At 41.3% G+C, this 25,260-nt stretch overlaps 3 protein-coding genes across 3 annotated transcripts; all 3 read left to right on the top strand.

The window, feature by feature from the left end:
- The first annotated feature begins 278 nt into the window (after positions 1-278).
- On the top strand, positions 279-6,127 carry LOC120557102 (odorant receptor 131-2-like). The gene is made up of 4 exons (XM_039797138.1): positions 279-389; positions 1,010-1,819; positions 5,172-5,189; positions 6,122-6,127. Exons 1-4 carry the CDS (start codon positions 327-329, stop codon positions 6,125-6,127), a joined length of 897 nt encoding a protein of 298 aa, XP_039653072.1. The 5' UTR covers positions 279-326.
- Positions 6,128-6,928: 801 nt separating this feature from the next.
- Positions 6,929-8,379, top strand: LOC120557101 (odorant receptor 131-2-like). The gene is made up of 2 exons (XM_039797137.1): positions 6,929-7,039; positions 7,564-8,379. Exons 1-2 carry the CDS (start codon positions 6,977-6,979, stop codon positions 8,377-8,379), a joined length of 879 nt encoding a protein of 292 aa, XP_039653071.1. The 5' UTR covers positions 6,929-6,976.
- An 11,069-nt stretch (positions 8,380-19,448) lies between these two features.
- LOC120557100 (odorant receptor 131-2-like) lies at positions 19,449-22,745 on the top strand. The gene is made up of 4 exons (XM_039797136.1): positions 19,449-19,549; positions 20,137-20,275; positions 21,180-21,605; positions 22,488-22,745. Exons 1-4 carry the CDS (start codon positions 19,485-19,487, stop codon positions 22,743-22,745), a joined length of 888 nt encoding a protein of 295 aa, XP_039653070.1. The 5' UTR covers positions 19,449-19,484.
- The last annotated feature ends 2,515 nt before the right edge of the window (positions 22,746-25,260 follow it).

Below are 25,260 nucleotides of genomic sequence, written 5' to 3'. Positions count from 1 at the left end.
CACAGAAATATACGTATATAAATATATGGGTTGACGTGTAAGAATTTCATCAACATTTTGACAAATTCTTTTTAATGTCCTCCATCGTGGCGAGACTGAGAGTGACCAAGGAAAGCTTACTTACTTTTTTGTGGACATAGTGCATACAAAATTGTAATATTATTTGATCATCTCATAAAACAGTGATGGAATAAAAATAAATTATGGTGAATTGTGTTTGAAAGTAATTTCTATTTCTTTCTCTTTGGCTCTCTCTATGGTTGGATCAGTTGGTGCTCATCAGAGAAACCTTCACCACAGCGTTGGTGAAGAACCTGATTGTAGTTATGGTCTGGCTCATCCTCGGTTACATCAACGGCAGCTTGGTTGCCACATTTTTTAGACACCAGGTACACACACACACACACACACACACACAAACAATCGCTCGTTTCACCTTCTTAAATTTGAGGATTTGCTATTTTTAGGAATGCAACTTACTTATTTTCTGTTGATTATTTTCTCTCTATTTTTTTGGTCTCTAAAATGTCAGGAAATGGTGAAATATGTGGATCAGTGTATCCCAAAGCCCAATATGACATCCTCAAATGTCTTGTTTTTTCCGCAACTCAAAGATATTCAGTTTACTGTCACAAAGGAGAGAAGAAACTAGAAAATATTCACATTTAACAATCTGCAATCCAAGAATCTTAAAAAAAATACTCAAACTGATTAATCTTTAAAGAATTAGTCAAACTCATTAATCGATTGCAGCCCTACCTATGTTTGTTTCTCTATTTTCACTCCGAGGATTCTTTCTTCCCCTTAATATAAATAAAACAGCATGCTGATCAACAATTATTAATATACTACAATTAATAATTCACTTCAGGATGGTTAATGATGCCATCCAGACTTTTCATCCAGGACTTTACTCACTAACACCAACACTTCTTCCTTCTTAATCCATGAATTGTTTTATCCTCTCTACGTTTTTCACTCCCCTCTCTCTTCCTTTATCTTCCTGCAGACATTTTATGAAGACCCTCGTTACATCCTCTTCATCCACATGGTGATCAATGACGGCATCCAGCTGACCATCACAGTCATACTGTTTGTCCTCAACTACGCCTTGTACAAGATTAACGTCTCTTTCTGCTGCTTCTTCATCCTGGTGGCGGTCTTCACCACCAGAATCACACCGGTCAACTTAGCTAGCATGGCCATAGAGCGCTACATTGCCGTTTGCGAGCCTTTACGGCACCCTCAAATCTGCACAGTGAGAAGGACTTACATTGTTATCGGGTGGATGTGGTTTATATGCGTGGCTCCGGATATCACAGATCTATTTATGACGCTAGCAACGGAGTCCCTAAGCTTCTTTCATGAGTCTGTTTTGTGCATACGACCAAATGTGTTCAAAGACCCGATCCTGGCATTCAAAAGACAAGTTTTTGATATCATTTACTTCTCCTGTGTGTTTTTGACTCTGGTCTTCACCTACTTGAGGGTCCTGTTTGCAGCCCGGGCCCTCTCCACGGACAAGATATCTACCCAGAGAGCCAGGAACACCATTCTGATCCACGGGGTCCAGATGGCCATGTGCATGCTCTCCTACATCTCCGCTAGTGTGGAGATCATTCTGCTGCTAATCTTCCCCGGCCGAATCTCAGAAATCAAATATGCACACTACCTAATTGTCTACATCCTGCCGAGGTTCCTGAGCCCAATCGTCTATGGTGTCAGAGACAAAAAGTTCAGGGTGTACCTCAGGATGTACCTTGTAAGCACCAGGTGCAGGGTCAAATTGCAGACAGTGGCCCCCCTTAAGACAACCCAGGTGAATTGGAAGAAAAAATGAACTAATAGATATCAGCATGAAACTTCCCCAATTGATTACTGACATTAAGAAAAATATCTTTTGTATTACAAGTTTTTAGAATATTTATGTTTAAATGTGCAAATTAGGTACCATCTCATTAAATTATGGGTGGTGATGGTGCAGTGGATGTGACACATGCCTTTGTTGTGGGAGATCTGGGTTCAATTCCCACTGCGATCCATCAACCAATGTGTCCCTGAGCAAGACACTTAACCCATAGTTGCTCCAGAGGTGTGCGGCCTCTGACATATGTAGCAACTGTAAGTAGCTTAGGAGAAAAGCATCAGCTAAATGACATGTAATATAATTTGTGGACAAAACAAGACATTTGAGGATGTTGTCTTGGGCTTCTGGGAAACACTGATCCACATTTTTCACAATTTTCTGACATTTTATATAACAAACAACTAATCGGTTGATCGAGAAAATTTTGTTGCAGCCCTAGTCTGATTCTTTTTTACTTTCGGACATCTTACACATGCAGACAGGGGTGATTCAGCTCTTTTCCAATTAGAACCTAAATGGTCTTACACACATAGTTTGCCAGGGACACACACAGCTTAAAACCTTGCAGGTGGATGTGTGTGGAGACAGGCTCAGACATACACGCCGCAGACCACTGTTGATCTTATGTCGGTCGCTATGCAGTTCCAGCAAAGTTGCTGCATGTGTCTACGAGAATGCAAGAAACATCGTGGCTGCGTAAAGCAGAAAGTATGTCCTAGCATCCTAGACGGGGGAACTGGAACTCTGTTGCCTTCTTGTCCGTTAACGGTTAATGCTCGGGTAACGAGGGTCGGCTATCATCAGAAAAAAACCTCTAAATTAGCATGTCTAGTAACCAAAAACATTTTTTATCTTTACAGCAGTACGTAACATGATCATTTGTGTTTTAGATATTTGTAGTTTTGTTTTTACTTTCTGTTTATATCGCAGTAGAGACAGAAGTTCAAATATATGGGTACTACAAATACATTTGAATAAATACTGAGAGTAGTCAAAACATTCTAAGATATGACACATATTGTAAAACAAATGTTGTATGTTTGTCAAACCATCATATCAGCTAGGGGTAGGAATCACCAGTGGCCTCACGATACGATATCATCACGATACTTATGTCACGATACAATATTACTGCGATTTTAAACATACTGCAATATTCTGCGATATATTTCAATTCATTACCTAATTTCCAATGATGTCCCCAAAACGAAACCTTGTCAACATCTATTTTATCTAAAAAGTTTTGTTCATCTCACTTTAATTTGATTGCTGCAATATGGGATTTTCAAGCAGAGAAACTGACCAAGACATATATAATATTAGATCGATACTTGCCGTCTGTGTATCTATACAGTATTGTCATGGAAAATATCGTGATACTATGCTGTATAGATTTTTTTCCCCACCCCTAATAATAGAAACTGGAAAGTCGAGGCTGATTCGACGCAATTGTATGACGAGGTATGTAATTATATAGTCAAAATGTTCACAGATTGTTAGAATAAAAAAATGTGTGCTGTCAAACAATTAAAATATTTAATCGCGATTAATCGCATTAATATCATAGTTAACGCGCAATTAATCGCACATTTTTATCTATTCTAAATGTTCCTTGATTTCTTTTTGTCTGATTATTTTTTTCTCATTTTAATGCTCTTATCAATATGGAAAAGTGGATCGGCTTGCTTTGTGCAAATGTTTTTTTAAGTTTGTTCTTAGTTGTGGTATCCATGTGCTTCTGTCTGAAGTCATCCATTGTCGCCTGGCTTTGACGAGGGGGTGGAGAATTCCCATCAGCTGTGTGCTTGGCCATCAAGTGGTATTTCAGACTGGACGTGCTGCGATGATAGCTCAGTTCACAACGACAAAAAACACACAGATCACTTTGGTCTTGTCAATGGAACCATTTGGCAACTCTTTAAAAGTAATCTTTCCATTCAGAATCTTACTGGCATCCATTTTGGCGTCTCGCGCTCGCCATCCACTCAAAACGTAACGTTAGCCTACTACTCTTTGGCCGGCTCGCAAGCCCAAACAAGTGTGTGCGGCGTGCCTGTTGTATTAATTCCGGTCTAGCTAGATCCGGTGTGGTGTTGTAGTTTATCTAACGTTACTAGTGGTTGCAACAGCATGTGAAAAAAACAACAAAGTTTTCTAGGCCAAAAAGAATGTATGTTATTATATATTATATATATATATATATATATATATATATATATATATATATATGTATTAATGTCATGATAAAAAGTTAGTGACTCCTTTAACATGGGTTTGCGTTAACGGCGTTAATAACGCGTTTAACTGACAGCACTAACATTTTTTTTATAAAAGACTGATAACCGAGTACTTTCTTCTGCTTCAATAAAAATGTCCCCTGATTGTATATAAATTATAAGCTGCGCTAGCAGCAAGGATAATATATACTTAATATAACATTGGCATATAAACGACAGAATTTAATTATTAATATTGCTACAACAATTGAATTTCAGCCTATATTTACATGTGATGAAGCAGAGTCTGTTCACATTGGCTGTGGACACTTGAACACTTGAAAACCAGCTCTGACTGGGGATTTTCTTTAAGGTCTGGTCTGGTATGATTGTAGTGCTACAGTGCCTCCAACACTACTTGGCAACATTGAACTTCAGTCAATCATTGTGAATAAAAGAAAAGTTTCATCAAAGGATCAAACACCCTGCTTTGACCACTAGAGCTGCAAAGATTAATCGATTGTCAGCTATTAAAATAAATGTCAACTATTTTGATGATCGATGAATCAGTTTGAGTCGTTTTTTATGGAACAAAAATATATTCTCGATTGCAGCTTGTTAAATGTGAATATTTTCTAGTTTCTTCTCTCCTCTGTGACAGTAAACTTCACAATTTTCTGACATTTTATAGACCGAACAACTGATTGATTATTCAAGAAAATAAACAGATTAATCGATCAATAAATAATCATTAGTTGCAGGCCTACTGACCACACTGTCAGCCTCAAGACTGCCATTAACTATCATCATGTATATATTCTGGCATTGTTTTTTGTTGTTTTTTTTTTTTGGGGGGGGAGGGGGGGTTTACACCTTATTAATAATCTTTAGTTTTCATACATTGTTTTTATTTGAACTCTATATTTGGAAGACTGCTGCACAACAATTTCCCTCAAGATTAATAAAAGTTTGATCTTATCTTCATCTTTTTTTACTTCTCTCACAAACACTGACGATGACGTGAAAATTAATTACGTTTTGTTTCAAAGTGTTTATAAAGACTCTTGTGTCGCGCTGTCTGCCTTCAGGGTGTGATCTGGACTCAGGTAGGTGGAGCAGGACGAGACTTTCATTTGGATAAGTATATACATGTAATGTATTATTTTGGCTGATAGTGATTTGATTAAAATCTTGCCAGCATGTTCATCACAAAGCTCAGTTTCTAATGTCACTTTTCTGCTGCCAGTTTCTTGTCACATTGGGATCATTTGTGATTAATTTACTTGTGTTTTGCACTGGAAAAATAAACTGCAGAACTGTAACATTTCAGCAGCTGACTGAGCTTTGCTAAGGTTATTTGGGTTTATTTTAAATGAAGGGTTAATTTGCTAAATGAGATATATCCATATTCATGAATCTTGTTTTCTCTCGTATGTGTGTACTCAATCAAGGGAATGTCAAACTGTTGTTGATATATTCATTTTAAGAACATCTCAGCCTTTATGTACCAGTTATGTTAATATAAATGCTATAATTAACTAATTAATTGCTATGCTTTAACATTATGTTGGGTTGATTGCTGAAAAAAACAAATCAGGCTGCAGGTGAAAAGAAAATAATGGCAGAACGCTGCATGGCAGGAAGCAGGAAATCATTTCTTTGGTAAAAACATCCAAGCAAAATGGTTTGATGTATTTCTTTAAAAAAACAAGGTCAAGGTCAACTTTGGTTTAGCTCAGATTTACAGCAGTGAGTTAGCAGAACATGAAACGTATCTAACTACAGAATGTGATTTTCTATAAAGACAAATAAAGCCAAAGTTAAAAAAACATATTACATGCTTTTGATATCTCAAATACATGTACTCTATGTGGCCAAAGTAGTGTGCATGCATCATAATTTCAATAAGTTACATTTTAATATGTAAATGTTTGACTGATTTAAACAGATTTATTGAATTGATTACATTATGCTTTTTTGGGTAATTACTTTATGCATTTTTCAATATGTATTTTCTGTGTTGCATCCTCTCTATCAGGTCTGAGTGAAGTATGAGTTCATCAGTGAGTCCTGGAGGCAACATGACTTCTCAGGTTTGGTGAAGAAATTGGTCTTAAAATAATCTTTACATCAAATAAAACTATAACCAATTATTGATTTGCTTGTACAGCTGTATTGCTAATTTAGATGTTAAAATGTAAAGTTTATAGGTGTAGGCGGCTGTGGCTCAGGTGGAAGAGCGGTAGCTTATCAATAGGAAGGTTGGTAGTTCAATCCTTGGCCCTGCAGTATGTCAAAGTGTCCTTGGGCAAGACACTGAAACTGAAATTGCTCCTGATGCTGTGCCATTGGAGTGTGAATGTTTATCTGATGAGCAAGTGGCACCTTGTATGGCAGCCTTGGCCAACATTGTGTGAATAGTTCATACCCAAATATTATATTAAGCCTTTAAAGAGATAATTCACTTTGTGTCATGTACATGCTTCTATCTCCTGATTCATAAACATGATAATAGATAAAGGATTATTTGCTTTAAAAAATACATTTGCAGCTCAGCTGATATTCACAGAAACATACGTATATAAATGTATGGGCTGATGTGTAAGAATTTCATCAACATTTTGACAACTACTTTTTAATGTCCCCCATCGTGGTGAGACTGAGAGTGACCAATGAAAGCTTACTTACTTTTTTTGTGGACATAGTGCATACAGAATTTTAATATTATTTGATCAGCTCATGAAACACAGTGATGGAATAAAAATAAATTATGGTTCATCGTGTTTAAAAATAATTTCTATTTTTTTCTCTTTGGCTCCCTCTATGGTTGGATCAGTTGGTGCTCGTCAGAGACACCTTCACCACAGCGTTGGTGAAGAACCTGATTGTAGTTATGGTCTGGCTCATCCTCGGTTACATCAACAGCAGCTTGGTTGCCACATTTTTAAGACACCAGGTACACACATACTCACTCGTTTCAGCTTCGTAAATTTGAGGATGTGCTATTTTAAGGAATGCAACTTAAATTTTAGAAAATGGTGAAAAATGTAGAACAGTGTTCCCTAAAGCCCAAGATCACGTCCTCAAATGTCTTGTTTTTTCCACAACTCAAAGATATTCAGTTTACTGTCACAGAGGAGAGAATAAACTAGAAAATATTCACATTTAACAATCTGCAATCAAAGAATCTTTAAAAATAAATTCGAAAAAAAGAATCGATTGCAGCCCTACCTATGTTTGTTTCTCTCTCTTCACTCCGAGGAGTCTTTCTTCCCCTTAATATAAAAAAACAGCATGCTGATCAACAATTATTAATATACTACAATTAATAATTCACTTCAGGATGGTTAATGATGCCATACAGACTTTTCATCCAGGACTTTACTCACTAACACCAACACTTCTTCCTTCTTAATCCATGAATTGTTTTATCCTCTCTACGTTTTTCACTCCCCTCTCTCTTCCTTTATCTTCCTGCAGACATTTAATGAAGACCCTCGTTACATCCTCTTCATCCACATGGTGATCAATGACGGCATCCAGCTGACCGTCACAATCACACTTTTTGTCCTCAGCTACATCTTCTACAAGATTAACGTCTCTTTCTGCTGCTTCTTCATCCTGGTGGCGGTCTTCACCACCAGAATCACACCGGTCAACTTAGCTAGCATGGCCATAGAGCGCTACATTGCCGTTTGCGAGCCTTTACGGCACCCTCAAATCTGCACAGTGAGAAGGACTTACATTGTTATTGGGTGGATGTGGTTTATATGCGTGGCTCCGGATATCACAGATCTATTTATGACGCTAGCAACGGAGTCCCTAAGCTTCTTTCATGAGTCTGTGTTCTGCATACGACCGAATGTGTTCAAAGACCCGATCCTGGCATTCAAAAGACAAGTTTTTGATATCATCTACTTCTCCTATGTGTTTTTGACTCTGGTCTTCACCTACTTGAGGGTCCTGTTTGCAGCCCGGGCCCTCTCCACGGACAAGATATCTGCCCAGAGAGCCAGGAACACCATTCTGATCCACGGGGCCCAGATGGCCATGTGCATGCTCTCCTACATCTCCCCTAGTGTGGAGATCATTCTGCAGCTAATCTTCCCCGGCCGAATCTCAGAAATCAGATATGCAAACTACCTGATCGTCTACCTCCTGCCAAGGTTCCTGAGCCCAATCGTCTATGGTGTCAGAGATAAAAAGTTCAGGAAGTACCTCAAGATGTACCTTGTAAGCAACAGTTGCAGGGTCAAACTGCAGACAGTGGCCCCCCTTAACAAAGATGGCATGTAACAGATTACTAGCGATGGGACGACATGCGGGTACATGGGTCGTATTGAGTATTTTTTTGTCTTTAACAAAAACAAGTTTAATAATACACTTCTAGAGACAATGTATCATGAGGTATTTATAAAAACACCAATTTTCTAAAAAAGAATGCATATCACATGTCAGTCAGTCAGTCTGATATTTATTTCATTTGTTAACATGAGTAAGAAGTTCTTTCGGTCTGTTTTGCAGTAATAGATACGATGTAGTTGCTGTCCGTAGTACCGTATAAACAGAAAATATTTAGTTGAACTACTGGCAAAAGAAAGAAAAAAAATTATTCTGGGAAAAAGAATTGATTTTTAAAATGTTCACACCCCTACAGATTACATATGGGGGGGTTGAATAAAGATATTCATTTGTTTAATTTCTAATGTTATTGTAGATTATTGTAAAGAAATATATATCATTATGTACAGAGTCTATGGGTGTCACGATTGCAATTTAAAATCTGAAATCTCTCCACCCCTGCCTACTTGCGCACATACAAAGAAAACAACAAAGTGTGGCTTATCGGCTAGTACCATGCAGCTAAAGACACCGGAGGGCTTCTTTAAAGTGCTCATATTATGCTGTTTTGCTCTTTCCTTTTCCTTTATAGTGTTATATATCTTTTTTGTGTACGTTATAGGTTTACAAAGTGAAAAAGCCCAAAGTCCACTCCAAAGGGACTTACCATCTCCAACAGAAAACACTGTTCACAAACTGCTCCAAACAGCTCTATTGTAGTCCAGCCTTTCCTTTCTTGATGAACGTGCGTCACTTTGTAACACATGTAATAATGCTCGCCTAGCTGCTAGAGTGGCACGCCCTCATACTCTGCTTTTGACTGGCTGGTAGTCCTTACCTAGCTACTGCACATGTGCGACTTCAAACAAAGATGGAACAGAAGTGAGATGTCTCACTCTGTAGCTAAAACAGAGAGCTCAACACACAGAGTGAAAAGAGGAGCTGCAGCAATGTGCAGTACGACAAAAATATGGTGTTTTTTGAAAATTAAACCATGTTAACCTATTCTGGTACAACCTCTAAATACAATTATCATGCCAACGTTTCTGTAGCTCCCTCCACTCCCCCAACCCTTCCTCATTATCGAGCCCTAAATTTCCAACCGACGTGAGAGGACGCTGGCGCTGGTTATTCGCCGCTTCTCCGTCTGCTATTCATCTGCTATTCGTCTGCTATTCTCTTGTGTTTGTGTTCGCTGTACCCCCTACCTCTGGACAGCCTCTGTACCTCTGGACAGTCTCTCTGCTGGTTCCCGAAGCCGCCTGGGGCTCCTTGACCGGACTCTTGCCTCGTCGGTTAGCCGCTTCGCTGCCCCTGTTCACCAAACGGCGTGGCGGCAAATCCTAGCTGCTTTCGGGGCTAACCCGTTGCAATCCTCCACCAGATGCGAGCCGCGACCAAGACTAGACATTCCTCTCCTTCGGTCATGCTGTGGATCATTTTGGCAATCACCTCATTCATCCATCTCCACCCTCCACCTCTGTGCTCCTAGCCCACGGCTAACCACTATCACGGAGCTCTCTGTCCCTCCGTCGGCATCATGATCAAATATTCAACTCTGCAACTGGTCCAATTCGTCAACTACTCCATTCCATCCTGCATCCCAGTCATCAAACAGCTCGGACTTCTACGTCGACGCCGTTACATCCACAGAAGCTCTCGCCGCAAGTTTGTTTTCTTCCACCACGGACAATCCATTCCATCCATCTGGTCACCTGCACGCTCTGTTGCACCTGTCCCACGTCATCTGAATGCTTCACCCACTGGTTCACATAGGGCTGAACGCATCATCAGGCTACACAGAAAACCCGGACCGGACTACAGTGCTTTCCCCACTTCACATACACTCAATCATACTCTCCAATCATTTGCTAATCGGCTCACTGTCCCCCCTCAACTGCAACCCCCACACCCCCAACGACCACACGAACGCTAACCGGGACAACCTCAGATCTCTCCAGCCTGCCCCCATCCCACCACCCTCTCACCATGCCAACTTTGCCCTCCTCAACACCCGATCGCTCAACAATAAAGCCCCTGCCCTCCATGAACTAATCCTCGACAACACTCTTGACTTCCTTCTGCTCACCGAAACCTGGCAACAACCCAACGACTTCTTCTCCCTCAACCAAGCATCCCCCCCTGGCTACAACTACATCTGCAAACCCCGCCCCTCCCACCGTGGAGGTGGCCTCGCCGTCATTTTCAATCAGAACTTCCGGATCACAGAACTCACCCTCCCCTCAGTATCATCGTTTGAATATCTCGCCTTCAAAACTCTTTCCTCCATGACAGTCATCCTCATTTACCGGCCACCTAAACCAAATCCCTCCTTCCTCTCTGATTTTACTGAACTCCTCACACTAGCCTCATCTCTCTCTCCACGTCTGCTGCTACTCGGTGACTTAAACATCCACATGGACTCCCCCACATGCAAGCTCTCATCAGAATTCAAAAATTTTACTGGATAACTTCTCTCTCACCCAACATGTCACATTCCCCCCCCATGAAAAGGTCACATCCTCGACCTGGTCTGCTCCACCAACCAACCAGTGCTCGACCTCCATCCATGCCTCTTTCCCCTCTCTGATCACAAACTGATACGGTTCACCATCCCTTCTCCAACCCCACGCCCCCGCCTCCTCAGAGAAATCACCTTCCGCAACCTCAAATCTATCAATCCCCACCATCTCTCTGACCTGCTCTCCACCACTCTCCACCTGGACTCAAACCTCACCTCACCCGATGACCTCACAGACCACCTCAACTCCACCTTGTCTACCTCCCTCAACACCCTGGCCCCCCTCAAAACAAAACTCGTCACTTTTAACACCTCTTCACCCTGGTACACACCTGCACTCCGGAAAATGAAACAAACTGGCCGCCAACTTGAACGTCTGACAAAGAAATCATCCCTCACAGTCCATCATGAAGCCTATAAATCCCATCTCATCGCCTACAAAGATGCCCTCATTGCTGCCAAATCTGCCTACCTCTCCACCATCCTCACCGACCCCTGCCAAAACCCCAGAACCCTCTTCTCCACATTGAACAACCTCATCAAGCCTCGGACCAACAGCCTCCTTACCTCTACTCCGGATCTCTGCAACTCATTCCTCCACTTTTTCACTGACAAAATCAATCTCATTTACAAATCCCTATCCCCTGTATCTGACCTTCCAGGATCTACTCCAGCACCTACCTTGGACCCTCCTCTCTCCATCCCTCCAGACCTCCCGACCCTAGCAATACCTACCCCCCATCAGCTCTTCCAAACCCCACTACCTGCTCCCTTGACCCCCTCCCTACTCCACTTCTGAAGTCCTGCCTCCCGGGTCCTATGCCCCTACCTCACTAACCTCTTCCAACTCCTCACTGTCCCTTGGAACTGTCCCCTCTGCTTTCAAAACTGCCGCTGTCACCCCAATCCTTAAAAACCTGGTCTGGATCCCTCCTCTCTCAACAACTACGGCCCAATATCCAACCTCCCCTTTCTGTCTAAAACCCTGGAGCACGCATTCGCCTCACAACTACAAACCCGTCTTCTTGCCAATAACCTATTCGAACCTCTCCAATCTGGTTTAAGCCCCCTACACAGCACAGAAACCGCTCTCCTCAAAGTCCTCAACGACCTCCTCACCTTTGCTGACACCGGTTCCCTCAACATCCTCATCCTCCTCGACCTGAGTGCAGCCCCGATACTGTGAGCCATAACATCCTGCTCACCAGACTCAAAGACCTCGTCGCTCGGCGGTACGCACTCAGCTGGCTCCACTCCTACCTTTCCAACAGATCCCATTTAATCTCTCTTCCACAACCACACCTCTGCCACAGCCACAGTCACTCAAGGTGTTCCCCAAGGCTCCGTACTTGGCCCCCTCCTCTTCATCATCTACATCCTCCCTCTTGGTCAGATACTCCGCCACTTCAACCTGGACTTCCACTGCTATGCTGGACGACACCCAGATCTACCTCAGCACCAAATCCCCCACAATCCTCCCCTCTCCCACATCAACTCCTGTCTGTCAGCTATTAAAACCTGGATGCAACACAACTTCCTCAAACTCAACAGCGACAAAACAGAATTCCTTCTGATCGGCGCTCCAAATCCACACTCAGCAAAACCAATACCCCCACTCTCACCATCGACGGCACCATTGTCTCCCCCATCTCCCCAGGCCCGCAACCTTGGCGTTATCTTTGATTCCACCCTCTCCGTTGGGCCTCACATCCGTCAAGTCATTAAAACCTCCTTCTTTCACCTCCGCACCATCGCAAAAAAATCAGACCCTCTCCACCCCCGCTACTCCGAAAGACTCATCATTCCGCCTTCATCTCCTCCCGACTAGGAACTACTGCTACTCCTCAGCATCGGCTCTACCAACATCAAAACTAGGTCCAAAGAACTCACGCCTGCCTCATTACCTGCTCCAAATCCTGGCACCACATCACTCCAGTCCAAAAACAACTCCACTGGCTTCCCATTTCCCACCGGATCACCTACAAAATCCTGGTCCTCACCTATAAAGGCCCTCCACCATCTGGCCCCCTCATACCTCACTGACCTCCTCTCCCCTTACCAACCCTCACGGTCCCTCAGATCCACCTCAGCGCGGTCTCCTCTCCATCCAAAAGTCCAACCTGCGCTGTTTTGGGGACAGAGCCTTCTCCAGAGCAGCTCCCAGGCTCTGGAACTCCCTCCCCCAAGAGATCCGCACCTCTGAGTCCCTCACCATCTTCCAGTCCCGCCTCAAGACCCATCTCTTCACCTCAGCCTACCCATAGTCCACCTGCCCCCCTCCCTTTTTCATCTGTATCTTGTTTTGTTCTACTTGTTTTGTTATGTTTTTATAATCTACCCTGCCCTGTAAAGCGACTTTGAGTCCATGAAAAGCGCTATATAAATTCAATTTATTATTATTATTATTATTATTAATTATGAACCTGAAAATGAGCATAATATGACCACTTTAAGTCTCTTATTTGATATCTCCTCACTTGAACCTGGCCCTCCTTCACGAAGACCGTCTCAAAGCTCTTATTCCTGCCCCGAGGAGAGAGGATGGATACACCAGAGCAGCCTTCCCAGAAGCAGTGCAGCTGATAGCTGTGCTAACTCTGTGCATACAGCTGACAAATTCATGTGCTGCTTCAGAGTAAAGGACGTCTCACCCTTCTAAAAAAACACATTTCCTTGTTTCCTCTCACCTCGCATGATTTCCTTCCTGGAAAATCCTCCATCTTCCCTGAAGTCAATAGTGTGAAAATTATTAAAAATATAAGTGAGTTTAAAATAGGTTGTATGTGTTTTAACTGTGCATTTGTTTTAACAAAGACTGCAGAAAATACAACTTTCCTGTCAGCCTAAACAGATGCAACAGAGAAAATCATCTCTTTTCAACTAATCCAATCTGATTTGGGGTTGTGATCATGGCTGAACTGGACTTTTGAGGCCAATACAGATATCAATATCAGCTAATTCTAACGTCTTCTTTTTTAACATAACAGTTGAAAATTCTACTTTACAGTGCTTTCTGTGAATGTCTAGCTAGTGGACACACTATGGAATAGTGACACCATTTCTAAAGTACTTCAAACTTTGTTTGGCATTTCTATAGTTTAATTTATGTTGCTTATCAAATCGGTGCTGTGTATGTGCCAGGGGTGACCGTGTAGGTGTTTGAAGATACTCAAATATTTCTCCCTGAAGCTTCAAAGCCCTATACGTACAAAAACATACAATATGAATTTTGCCATGTGCTAAGTTTAACTAGCTTGCAGGTTAACTAACATTGGGAAAAGGTATTTTAAAATTCAAGCTGACAATGGTGGCTCCGTGCAAACTTAAGGTTCAAAGGGAACAACTAATTTATAAAAGAAATGTTTTACAATAAAAAAAAAATGAATTGAAATAGATGAAGTAAAACTCCTTAATTAATAGTTAACTCAACCAAGCTAACGATACATCCCACATGGTACAGCTAGCTAACAAACATGGGCTTCTATACCTACTATTTAGACCTGAAATATCATATAAAATATAGAATATTTTCATTCCAGTAATTTAATTAAAACTTACATGAATGCGTGCAGACCGTTGGCTCATTCCAATGACTGTAAATATATCTTTTCATACAGTGTACGGCTCAGACATGGCAGCAGTGTGGTAGAATCTACTGTGCACGTAGTTTGTAACTCTTAGTTCCTTTTTGCACACGTGATGCTCAGTGCACTGCTAATTGGCGCCGTTCAATTTGTTAGTACGGGGTGCAAAACCTTTCTACCCGGAAGTTATTGTAAACAAACATTGTGATTGGGTCTATACACATTTTTTAAAACCTTTATTTATCTATTTTACAGAAAGTACAACATACAAAGGAGTTATAGTAAACACATTTATTCCAAAAAATGGGCCATTGCGTTTTATCTCTACAAATGTCTTGCAAGTAAAGACATGTAGCTACAAAAGAGAACACATACAAAAATAGAAAAACAAACGATAAAAATTCACAGTTTTAACTGTTACAGTGTTAATTGATTTTTGTTTAAGAGAGTGTTGAGTTGACTGGGTGTATTGTTTGAACTAAATTGCTAGTAAAACAGGGTTTCTTCCATAGACTGTAATATTATACAGTCTATGGTTTCCTCCGTGTGAATTTACATTAAATGTGGCCATTGTAATAACATGATTAAATATATACTCATGAGTAGGCCTATTTTAGGATATTAAAACAACACATTTCTCCAAAGCAAGACAAAACTCTCATCAATATTCTAAGTTATAGAATTGCATAAGTCTCAATTCAAAATTGGGCAATGCCAAAATAAATGCACAGTAGTTTCTGTCCAACCACAACAGAAACTCCAATTCACATCAATGTCTCTCTTACATTTTGTTTTGAACATAGTTTTTAGCTGGATAGAATTTATGAATGAATCTCCTTAACTTTATTGGTGTGTAAATATTGATTTGGGAGAAGCCAGGCTTTATCCACAAATGAATTTCAACATGACATCAGGTAATATCTCTTTGGAACAGGATAACATACCAACTTGTTTATCTGGAAGCTGCCACAGAGAGAGCAGAGAAGAGAAGAGAGCACCACCTGGTGGAGCAACAGCATCACAGCATTTATTCCCCTAATAGTTAACTTTTGTTCAATACAATAATTTCATATATTATACAAATTATGAAGACATGTGCTGGAGACAGATCTTCTGCTTTAGCATACAGACAATCATACAATTTATTTATTTTTATTTAGCACAATTCAGCCACAAAGGCAGGCTTATTACATATACAGCAAAAACAACAGCAGAAAATTCAACAATCATGAAACATAAACAAAGTATATTTAAAAGACAATGGCAATTGTATTCATAACACCTTTCACAAGTGTGACCATACAAATTCACACACACACACACACACACACACACACACACACACACACACAACACACACACACACACACACACACACACACACACACACACACACACACACACTTGCACGCACTGTATTTAATCAAATGCCTGATAGAATAGTGAAGTTTGGCGTTTGCTTTTGAATGTGGAAGAATCATAGAAGTGTATGAATGACCATCTCTAAATGACCTCAGGGAAAGCAATGGCAAACAACAAATGTGTTTAGCCTTGATTTAAAAGAACAATACCATGTTTAGGGCAGATCTCAAATGTTGTGGAAGTTTATTCCAGATCTATGGTGCAGAAAAACTGAAAGCTGCTTCTGCATGTTTGGTTCCGACCCTGGGGGCGGTGTGTGAGCCTAGCTGTCTCTGGATGGCTCGTAACAGAGCAACATATCAGACATGTACTTTGGCCCCAAAACATTCAGTGCTAAGTAAGTCAATAACAATATTTGGAAATTAATCCTTTAATTATAGGAGGCCTGTGCAAAGCTCTGTGAACAGGGGTGATGTGTTCAAATTCCTTGGTTTTAGTGAAGACTTGTGCAGCAGCGTTTTGAATAAGCTGCAGTTGTCTGATTGATTCTCCTTATTCTTCTTTTCAGAGAACTGTAAAGATGCTGTTATAAGGAAGAGGATCAGGGCTAATGTAGGATCAGATGTCCATGTATTTGAGTTCTGAGTTTAAAATCAGAATCTGTCTGACTTTAAACTAAAAAATGTTTTTACGCATTGGCCCTAATCCTCCTCCGTCCTGTTACAGTAATCAAGTCAACTAAAAACAAAGGCATGCACAAGTTTCTCAAAGTCTTTTTTTGGGAGATGAGTCCTTTAGTTTGCCTAAATATGCTTACAAAAGATACACAAAAGAGAATCTGCCTGTTCTGGACGTTAGGTCAACCCAACAAGGTGGGCAGTGTCAGATATTAGATCTGAAAATGCCACAAAATGTTCTTTTCATGACTGAAAATACATACATAAATATGAAATTAAAAATCAAATCAACCCCGTGCATTTGACCTTTTTTCTAAAGATCAGTGCCTTGGATTTTATCTTGATGCTCAGTGGATTTGTTCATGACCCCCACTACCAAAGAGCACCGTCTAATTTTCACAAAGACTAGTTCCAAGAAGCTTTCCAGTTCATAAATTTTTTTCATGCTAATGTGTATGGTAATAAACGGGTCAATCTACAGCTTAACTTCCTCACTTGTTAAGGAAGCAAAAGTCTCCCAACACTCATTACAGGGATCCTTAACATAACCTGTGACATCATGACATTTACCCTATCCCTCCGGCAACCTGATCAACACACACACACACACACACACACACACACACACACACACACACACACACACACACACACACACACACACACACACACGTCAAATACAGATTCTTTTAAACGAGACAGCAGGCTGCTAGAGGAGACTGGGAATCAACAGGTGAGAGACAGGCTCTGCCATCAATCACCTTAACATCATTATTACTTTTTCTGTTGAAGTTTTATGAAACAGCTCATAGTAAAGGATAATGTGTTTCTTGGTTCTTTACAAAAAAGTGTGAAAAGGTTTTCTGTTGTACACTTTTATGAATCATATTATGGATACTTAAAAGTAGAGTATGTGAATCTGAATGCCCTAAACAGTGAAACTACATCCTTGGTTTAATGCGATGTTATGCTATATTCTGGTTTAATGCATTTCCCTTTTTCATTACAGAAGACAGAGTGGAGGTTTATGGGCTGCTGAATGAAGTAAGTTGGTATAAAATATGATAATATGCATGTATACGGTGAATCGATTGTGTAACAGGAGTTGTGTTATTATTTCTAATACTGTACATCTTAAATATCATGTGAATGTGCTTTATGCCGACCTTATACCCAAATGACTTTTCAAGCGATTTCCACTGTCGTAGACACATTACCAATATTGGAATGAAATCATGAGAGTCTTGCTGAGAGAAAGGAAATCCCATTGTCTCAATTGTTCGGTGTCAGGTGGTCACATAAAACTATTAAGCCTTGGTAGTAAAATCTTCTAGTCTGTAACAAAAAGATTCAGTAACATTATTGCCTACCATACACTAGAACAGGGGTCTTCAACGTTTTTTAAGCCAAGGAATCCTTAACTGAAAGAGAGACAGAGCAGGGAGCCCCTACTACAAATATTGTAGAAATTAAGTTGCATATTAAACTGGGCCTGCAATATCGTGTAGGGCGACCTTCACCTTTTTTTGTATTTAAATAGCCTAATAATTGTTGCCATGACTTTATAAATCATGTTTTAATGTTAAACATACATGTGGCACATTGAATCCTTAACTGTATCTGTGGATGGATATCTTAGTGACTATACCTATAGGCCAGTAAGCCTATCATCAGTGGGGATTTATATTTGCTAATAATGTTTGATTCGTGTTAAGACAATAATTTGGAGGCCACCCCTGCGTTGACTCTGTGGACCCCCTAAGGGTCCCAGACCCCTGCACTAGAAGACTCTGAGAAGACTTTGAAAAGACTTAAGTCTGACATCATCTCACATCTAAAGAAACTCTGTCATAATGTCACTGAGTTTTCAGTCACAGACTAGAAGATTTTACCACCAAGAAGTCTAAACTCTAAACTCCTTGAGTTTATCTTTAGATTTGAGAAGCTGTCAGACTTTAGTCTTTTCAGGGCTTCTAGTTTAAGGTAGGCATTAGATGTTTAGATTTTAATAAACAGCTTTTATAGTAATGAATTAGACACATTATTTTACGCTTACCATTTCCTTTGTCTAAATAAAAGCCTCAAAGCTGTAAACAAATGTGGAAAATCAGCATCCAGATTTTCTTTTTTTTTTCTTTGTGTACATTATCAGAAAGGAAACTAAACTAAACTTAACTGTTTGTAATGCCACTTTTAAAAGGTCCTTCACACTAAATGTGTTTTCTTTCTTTGATCTGCAGATTGGGAAGCTTAATTTGTGAGCCATGGACTCCTGATAAAGTGTGAATGTGATATATGTGGTTGTAAGTGTGTACAGGTTAGGATGTCTTTATATTTATTACTACAAAATGTGTCAATATAGCTGCTGTATAACAAAAGAAATAGTGCAATTCAGCCTTTTGTGCATTTTATGTACTCATCAGTTTTCCTTTCACTTTTGACAAGAGGAAACATCTGCTGTTTTTTTTACACAGTTTATAGAAATAAAGGAATATGTTTAAGTCATTTGTCTGCAGCTCATTATGTAAAAAAAAAAACAACCTTAAAATCCTGAATCATATCATGAATTGAGTGTCATCATTACATCCCCAATATGCATGTTCCTTTTAAAAAATAACCAAAAAGTGCACCCTGATGTGTGCAGACATTTAAAAATAAGTGCCTTATAGTGTGTCTACAATTGTTTGGTAACCCAATTGGCTATTTTCATGAAATCAAAATGCATCCCTTAAACAAAACATGAAAAGAAGAGTTTTTATTTGTCTGTCAAACCTCAGATTTCCTCTCTGTGTTGCTTCAGATTGTGAGGCGGAGATGTCGGACCCTCAGGAGCTGCTGATGAGTAACAGCAGCTCTGCGCTGACAGCGGACGCTAAAGATAGCTTCTCTAACGCTCTCACCAAGAACATAGTGGCCATGCTGGTGTGGCTCGCCCTCAGCGTCATCAACGGCAGCATGGTGCTCACCTTCCTGCGAAACAGGTAGACACGCGTCTACATTTATGTCACATAGTGCATACAAACGGTGACCTGTGTCATGCTGTGTTTAATCAAATAATGTTCAACATGATTTAATAGCAGCATCTCCTGAATGTGGTGACAGAAACAAAACGTGTATGAATCCTTTTATCAATTATTCCAAGTGTATACTTTCTGCCATTAATCTCTATACAGCTGTGGTAAAAAAAAAAAACTTCTTTGTTAAAGCTGTAGTGTAGTTTCTGTCGCCCCCCATGAGGAAGTCTAAGTAATGACAACAATACTGTCGGCAGGGCCACATGACACAAGCCTTCTGTGACTGTGTAATTGGCTTTGTAGCAACTCATTTGGCAATGGCTTGAATGTAACGGACGTTCATTAATATCAAAAAGTTACGCACTAAAGCTTTAACATGAAAAGGCGATTTGACCTCATGTAAACTAAATTAATTTCTTACATAAGCACACTGCTCTAAGACACTTTGTTCATTGTAACTATCCCACAGAGCTATTAAAATAAACTAAAACTAAAAAAAGCAGTGAAAACCCCTTTTGCCATCTCTCTCAGCTCCTGTTTATCTTTGACTGCAGTCTCTTCTATGAGAACCCGCGGTACATCATGTTCATCTACATGGTGATCAACGATGCTCTGCTGCTCAGCCTCGTTACGGCTCTCTACGTGGTCAGCTATATCTTCAGGATGATCCACGCCTCCGTCTGCTGCTTTCTGGTAAGTCATCAACTCAATGTCACTTCCTATTTTTCCCAAACAATTAGGTGTGGGGGAAATATATAGCAAAGTATCGCAAAATCTTTGGACGCCAAGTATCAATCTTTTATCATATAATTTCCACGTAAAAATGTCACCTTTTGGTACTAGAATAATAAAATGATTGATGAAATGATGAAAACTGCCTTTTCTTTTAAAATGAAAGTGAGATGAACAGAACGGAATTTGTCTTTTCAGATAAAACAGATGATGATAAAGTTTTCCCTTTGGAAACGAAATTTAAAGTTAGAAAAACAACACAGTCTCACTCCCAGCGCCTCAAAACCAAGCTTGATCAGGTGCAAAAAGTTTCCTTTAGCATCTAAATCAGACACAGGGGCCTTTTAACTAATTCCAATGTAATCCCATGCATGGCTTGATTTCACACTCTGGGGTAAACGTTGTCAGGACACTTGGCATCAGTTTTCAACATGCAGGGTAAAACCACTTAGTTAAGTTTAGGGAAAGATCCTGGGTGGGGTAAAAAAAGTGTAAGTTTCAGTGACATGCAGGACGAGAACAGGACATGAACCCCTGTCTCCTGGGTGAAAGTCCATGTGTTGTTTGACACATCCACCACCTTAACCTGTGTCCTTGCACAGATCTTCGGGCTTTCATACTACTTGCTACCTTTGTTTCGCCCTTTATATTACATCATCTTACAGTGCGTCAGTCGAGCTACTGCTATGCCCGGTGCGTTCTATAAAGATGCTAGAGTAGACTTTTTGCGTCAGTAACTAACACTAAAGGCCCTTGAACAAGCACCGGTTTTTGACGCGCCGGGAGTGAGAACGGGTTGTAACAGAGTATTTCTACACTGTGCTATTGCTACATTTACAAAAGACCTGAGTTCTTCTTCCCTCAGATCATGACGGCGGTCCTCACCACCCGCTCCACCCCTCTCATCCTGGCCGGCATGGCGGTGGAGCGCTACATCTCCATCTGCTTCCCTTTGTACTACAGCCAGATGTGCACCGTCCCTCGCACCCTCCGCCTCATTGGCGTCATCCTCATCCTCACCGCCGCCCCGCCCGTCACCGACCTCCTCATCACCCTTGTCTACCAGCCTCTGAGTTTCTTCCAAACCTCCATTTTCTGCGACCACCCTCTTCTCTTCCGCCATCAGTCCATCTACTACAAGAACTGTGTGTTTGACGGGGTGTACCTGTCCTTCGTGGCTCTGTCGCTGCTCTACACCTACTGTAAGATCATGCTGGCGGCACAGGCCGCCTCGATGGGCCTGGCATCAGTGAAGAGAGCCAGGAACACTGTGCTGCTTCATGGGCTACAGGTCGGTGTTTCTACGCAGAAATCAATCCCAATACTTTTCTCATTAAGGATATTTCTATGTGTCATAGCAGGAAAAGCTAACCAATAGTCTCGCATTAGTAGACCTATCTCCACAGCGCTGTGGAGATAGGTCTGGCCCCCTCCATGTGTACACTCCTGGATAGGAGAAAAAACAGTCAGGGATTGTTTGCATTTCTTTAAACCAATCACAATCGTCTTGGGCAGCGCTAAACTCCGGACGCAGCGACGGTGCTAAATAGTCTCGGGAAGGAACTGGTTTTGGTGGAACATTTGCACCCTGCAAAAGAAAACGCCACTTAGAATATTAAATAGAGTTAACTGTTTACACAATACAGTAACATGAGCTATTTAAATTAGCTGGATACATGGTCAAATGTAATTTGAGCTCTAACCAGTGTATCTCCGTGTGTACTTCGTCCACAGCAATCCCACCAATCTGTCCCAAAACGTCCCAGTTAGAGAGGAAATGCTATAAACATATTCTTTGTAAATCTTTACAATCATTCACCGGAAGAACCAAGCAGGCGTGCCTCGATCCAAATGTTCTTTACTTGCCATTTTCAGGGTGAAACGTGTAGCTCGGAGGTTCCGGTTGCTACTATCCGGTAAATGAACCGTCTAATCCAGACTATGCAACCATAGACTGTAAAAATAATGGAAGTAGCATCAGTGACGTCAGCTGTTGATTTGTAGGGTCATTTTCTCACTTACAGTTTGTTTGCAAAGTTTTGGTACACGTAAAAAATGTATATTATTGTACAAGTTTAAAGACATTAGCTGACCTGGGTTTTGTAAATGTTGTAAATGTGTACTTTCTTAATAATAACTATCATAACTAAGATGTATCTGTCTTGTGTTTCAGCTGCTGCTGTGCCTGCTTGCCTTCGTGGTTCCTTCCCTTCAGGCGGCTCTCATCTCCCTCTTCCCCCGCTTCAGTCTAGAGATCCGTTACATCTTCTTCCTGGTCGTCTACATCATCCCCCGCTTTATGAGCCCACTCATCTACGGTTTTCGGGATGAGCAGTTCAGGAAGTACTGGACCCGGTACCTGGCTTGTCGGGGCAAAAGTATTGTCAGGGTCAGACCGGTGTTACTGCCAGTGAACCTGCATGCGAAATAATCACATCCATCCGTCTACACGTGAGCTCTTGGTTCAGTTCAGCTCAATTCAATATACCTGAATGAGTAATTGCATTCGCAATAATATCTGGTCACGTGACATGCGAGTGTAAAGCAGTCTGCAGAGGAAGCATCAACTGGGCACCCTCCGCCGTACCTGCACCTGTTGTACAATGGCCTCAGGCTTGACAGAACCTGACACTGCGGAAACTTTAGTGTCAAAAAGGAACAGTATGTCATTTGTGTGGGACTTTTTTGGCTTCAAAAATTAAGATGCTGCGCAGCATGTTTAATCTATCTAATACTTTGTTGGTCATACTATACAATTAGCTTTGTTGAATGGTACAGACGATAAAGAGCTTAAAAATAAACGCATATCAAGACACCGCTGCACCGCTAAACAATTAGCCCCCTAGCAAGCAGTGGTGCCAACTTAGCGAGATTTAGCGACTTTTCAGACCCCCCTTAGCGACTTTTTTTCACAAAAGCAACTAGTGACAAATCTTGCGACTTTCTGTAGAAAAGAAAGCGACTTTCTGTAAAATAGTCGCTAGTATTGTCCAGAGAACACGCAAGGTATTTCTCTCTTGTGGCCGCCAATACAGTCACATCTCTCTTCTGTAGGCGCAGCCCTTCCCCTCTCTCCTCATGTGCAGCAACACTGCGCACAGTGCGCAGGCAGGTAGAAGGGGAGGGGGCAAGGGGTGCGGGGGCCAGTGTAGGTAGGGAGGGACAGCGGGACGCGACGGGAGAAAGACTTTGCTGAGCTGGCCTGGCCCTGAGCAAGCAAGCCTTCTTTGAGAATTCTTCATCGACCTTTTTCCCTCCCTTTGTATAATTTCGTTTTTTACTTCAAAGATAGGCTACCTAACTAATAATTATAAGGTAAAATACATTCCTATATTGTTCCTATAATTCTATTTCTTTCTATCTACCTTGCTGACACAACCACTAAGCTTTATGCAAATGATTGCATAATGACATCACAAGTATGCAAATAAGTGTATGACGTCATCTAGCTACTTTTAGCGACTTTTGGAGCTGGTGCTAGCTACTTTCATTGGAAAAGAGTTGGCAACACTGCAAGCAACCTAGCTTCCTAGCCAGCCAGCTGGCCAGCCTCTAAATTAGTAAAATGTAACAACTTAATGTTTAATTCACACGCCCTTGTCACATCGTAGTAAAAGCACATTGCTATCGCCGATGAGTGACATGTTTGTTTGGCTAATTTTCTGTAAGAAGTGTATGATGAAGGCATGTTGGGTGTTGGTGGGTGAAAACTAGCAAGCTAACGCTAGCTAACAAGCCAGCATCGGGCCGTTCGGTCCCTCCGCCACTTTGTGACAGCCCGGGAGAGGCACAGTCTGGTTAGCCATCTCCCAGTGTCCACTGTCTTCCTGGCGGTGAGTGAAGCAGAGGGACCATAGGCTATGTTCGGTTCTGCCGTTGCTCGAGCAAACACTATTTGTTGTGAGTGTCATAGCAACAACCAAAAGAAGGACACACCGGACACACCGCGCCATTTCCGGCGGCAACTGGGCAATCCCGGAGGTGGAAGGTCGTGGATATAGACTAATGGAGAGTCAATTCCTGACAGGTGCAGAATACACATGGTACTGCTGTAGTCTCTGCGGTGTGTTCGAGCTATTTTTTGGCCAAGACTACCGGCGACAAGGGCCGACGAGAGGCTACGCCTCGCCGTCGCCTCGCCGTCACCTCGCCGTCGCCTCCTCGGGCCGTCGGCTTGGTGTATAATCAAGGCCTTTAGTGTCTCCCCTTCAGAGACTACCTTTGATTTTACCATGTCTAAGTCCATTATGTGATTTTTTTTTAATGAGATAAAACCTGCAGAGCAGAATAGCCTAATCTGTAGCCTTCAGAACCAAATGTTACTTTTAAGGGGTAAAAGCTAAATTTGTGTAAAAAAATTACAATGTGTCGCCTGGGTAGCTCACCTGGTTGAGGGTGGGCCCCACGTACAGAAGCTCAGTCCTTGTTGCAGTGGCTGCGTGTTCGGTTCTGACCTACGGCCCTTTGCTGCATGTCATCCTCTTGTCTCTCCCACTTTCCTGACTTATTCTGTCCTAAAAATAAAGCCAATAAAAGCCAAAAAAATAATCCTTGAAAAAATAACAATCTTACAAATGACTGTTTACTTTCAGTGTCCCTAAGGACAGTGCAGGTTGCATGAATAAAGATAAAATCATTAAAAATGTAGTTGCTTTAGCCATTGTTGGTATGGAGAGTCATTTTGTATCCTTCCTTCAGTCATTTTTAACTATCAGCATCTCTCTGTTTCAAAACCAAACATCATATGAAAATACACAAGACAACAGATTATTTGCTTGTGGCTCCACTGACTGAAGTCAAGTGTTAGGAAAGAATTAGAGGGGAAAGGGGGAAAAGGCCAACAGACGCAAAACCAAATGTTGGCCACTAGATGGATCCACCGTCACATACATGCAGAAGTCTATGAAATACAGCTTCCCAAAATGAAATATGAATCAATAAACAAA

The sequence above is a fragment of the Perca fluviatilis genome, chromosome 4 (genome assembly GCF_010015445.1).
Source record: "Perca fluviatilis chromosome 4, GENO_Pfluv_1.0, whole genome shotgun sequence".
Lineage (NCBI taxonomy): Eukaryota > Metazoa > Chordata > Actinopteri > Perciformes > Percidae > Perca > Perca fluviatilis.
Note: the sequence above shows the minus strand (reverse complement) of the source record. Positions and strands in the feature narration are given on the sequence as shown.

Coding starts and splice junctions, on each gene's coding strand:
- LOC120557102 (XM_039797138.1), top strand. CDS start 327: ATGGTCTGGCTCATCCTCGGTTACATCAACGGCAGCTTGGTTGCCACA. Junction 390..1,009: donor CCACATTTTTTAGACACCAG/GTACACACACAC, acceptor ATCTTCCTGCAG/ACATTTTATGAAGACCCTCG.
- LOC120557100 (XM_039797136.1), top strand. CDS start 19,485: ATGCTGGTGTGGCTCGCCCTCAGCGTCATCAACGGCAGCATGGTGCTC. Junction 19,550..20,136: donor CTCACCTTCCTGCGAAACAG/GTAGACACGCGT, acceptor CTTTGACTGCAG/TCTCTTCTATGAGAACCCGC. Junction 20,276..21,179: donor CCTCCGTCTGCTGCTTTCTG/GTAAGTCATCAA, acceptor TTCTTCCCTCAG/ATCATGACGGCGGTCCTCAC.
- LOC120557101 (XM_039797137.1), top strand. CDS start 6,977: ATGGTCTGGCTCATCCTCGGTTACATCAACAGCAGCTTGGTTGCCACA. Junction 7,040..7,563: donor CCACATTTTTAAGACACCAG/GTACACACATAC, acceptor ATCTTCCTGCAG/ACATTTAATGAAGACCCTCG.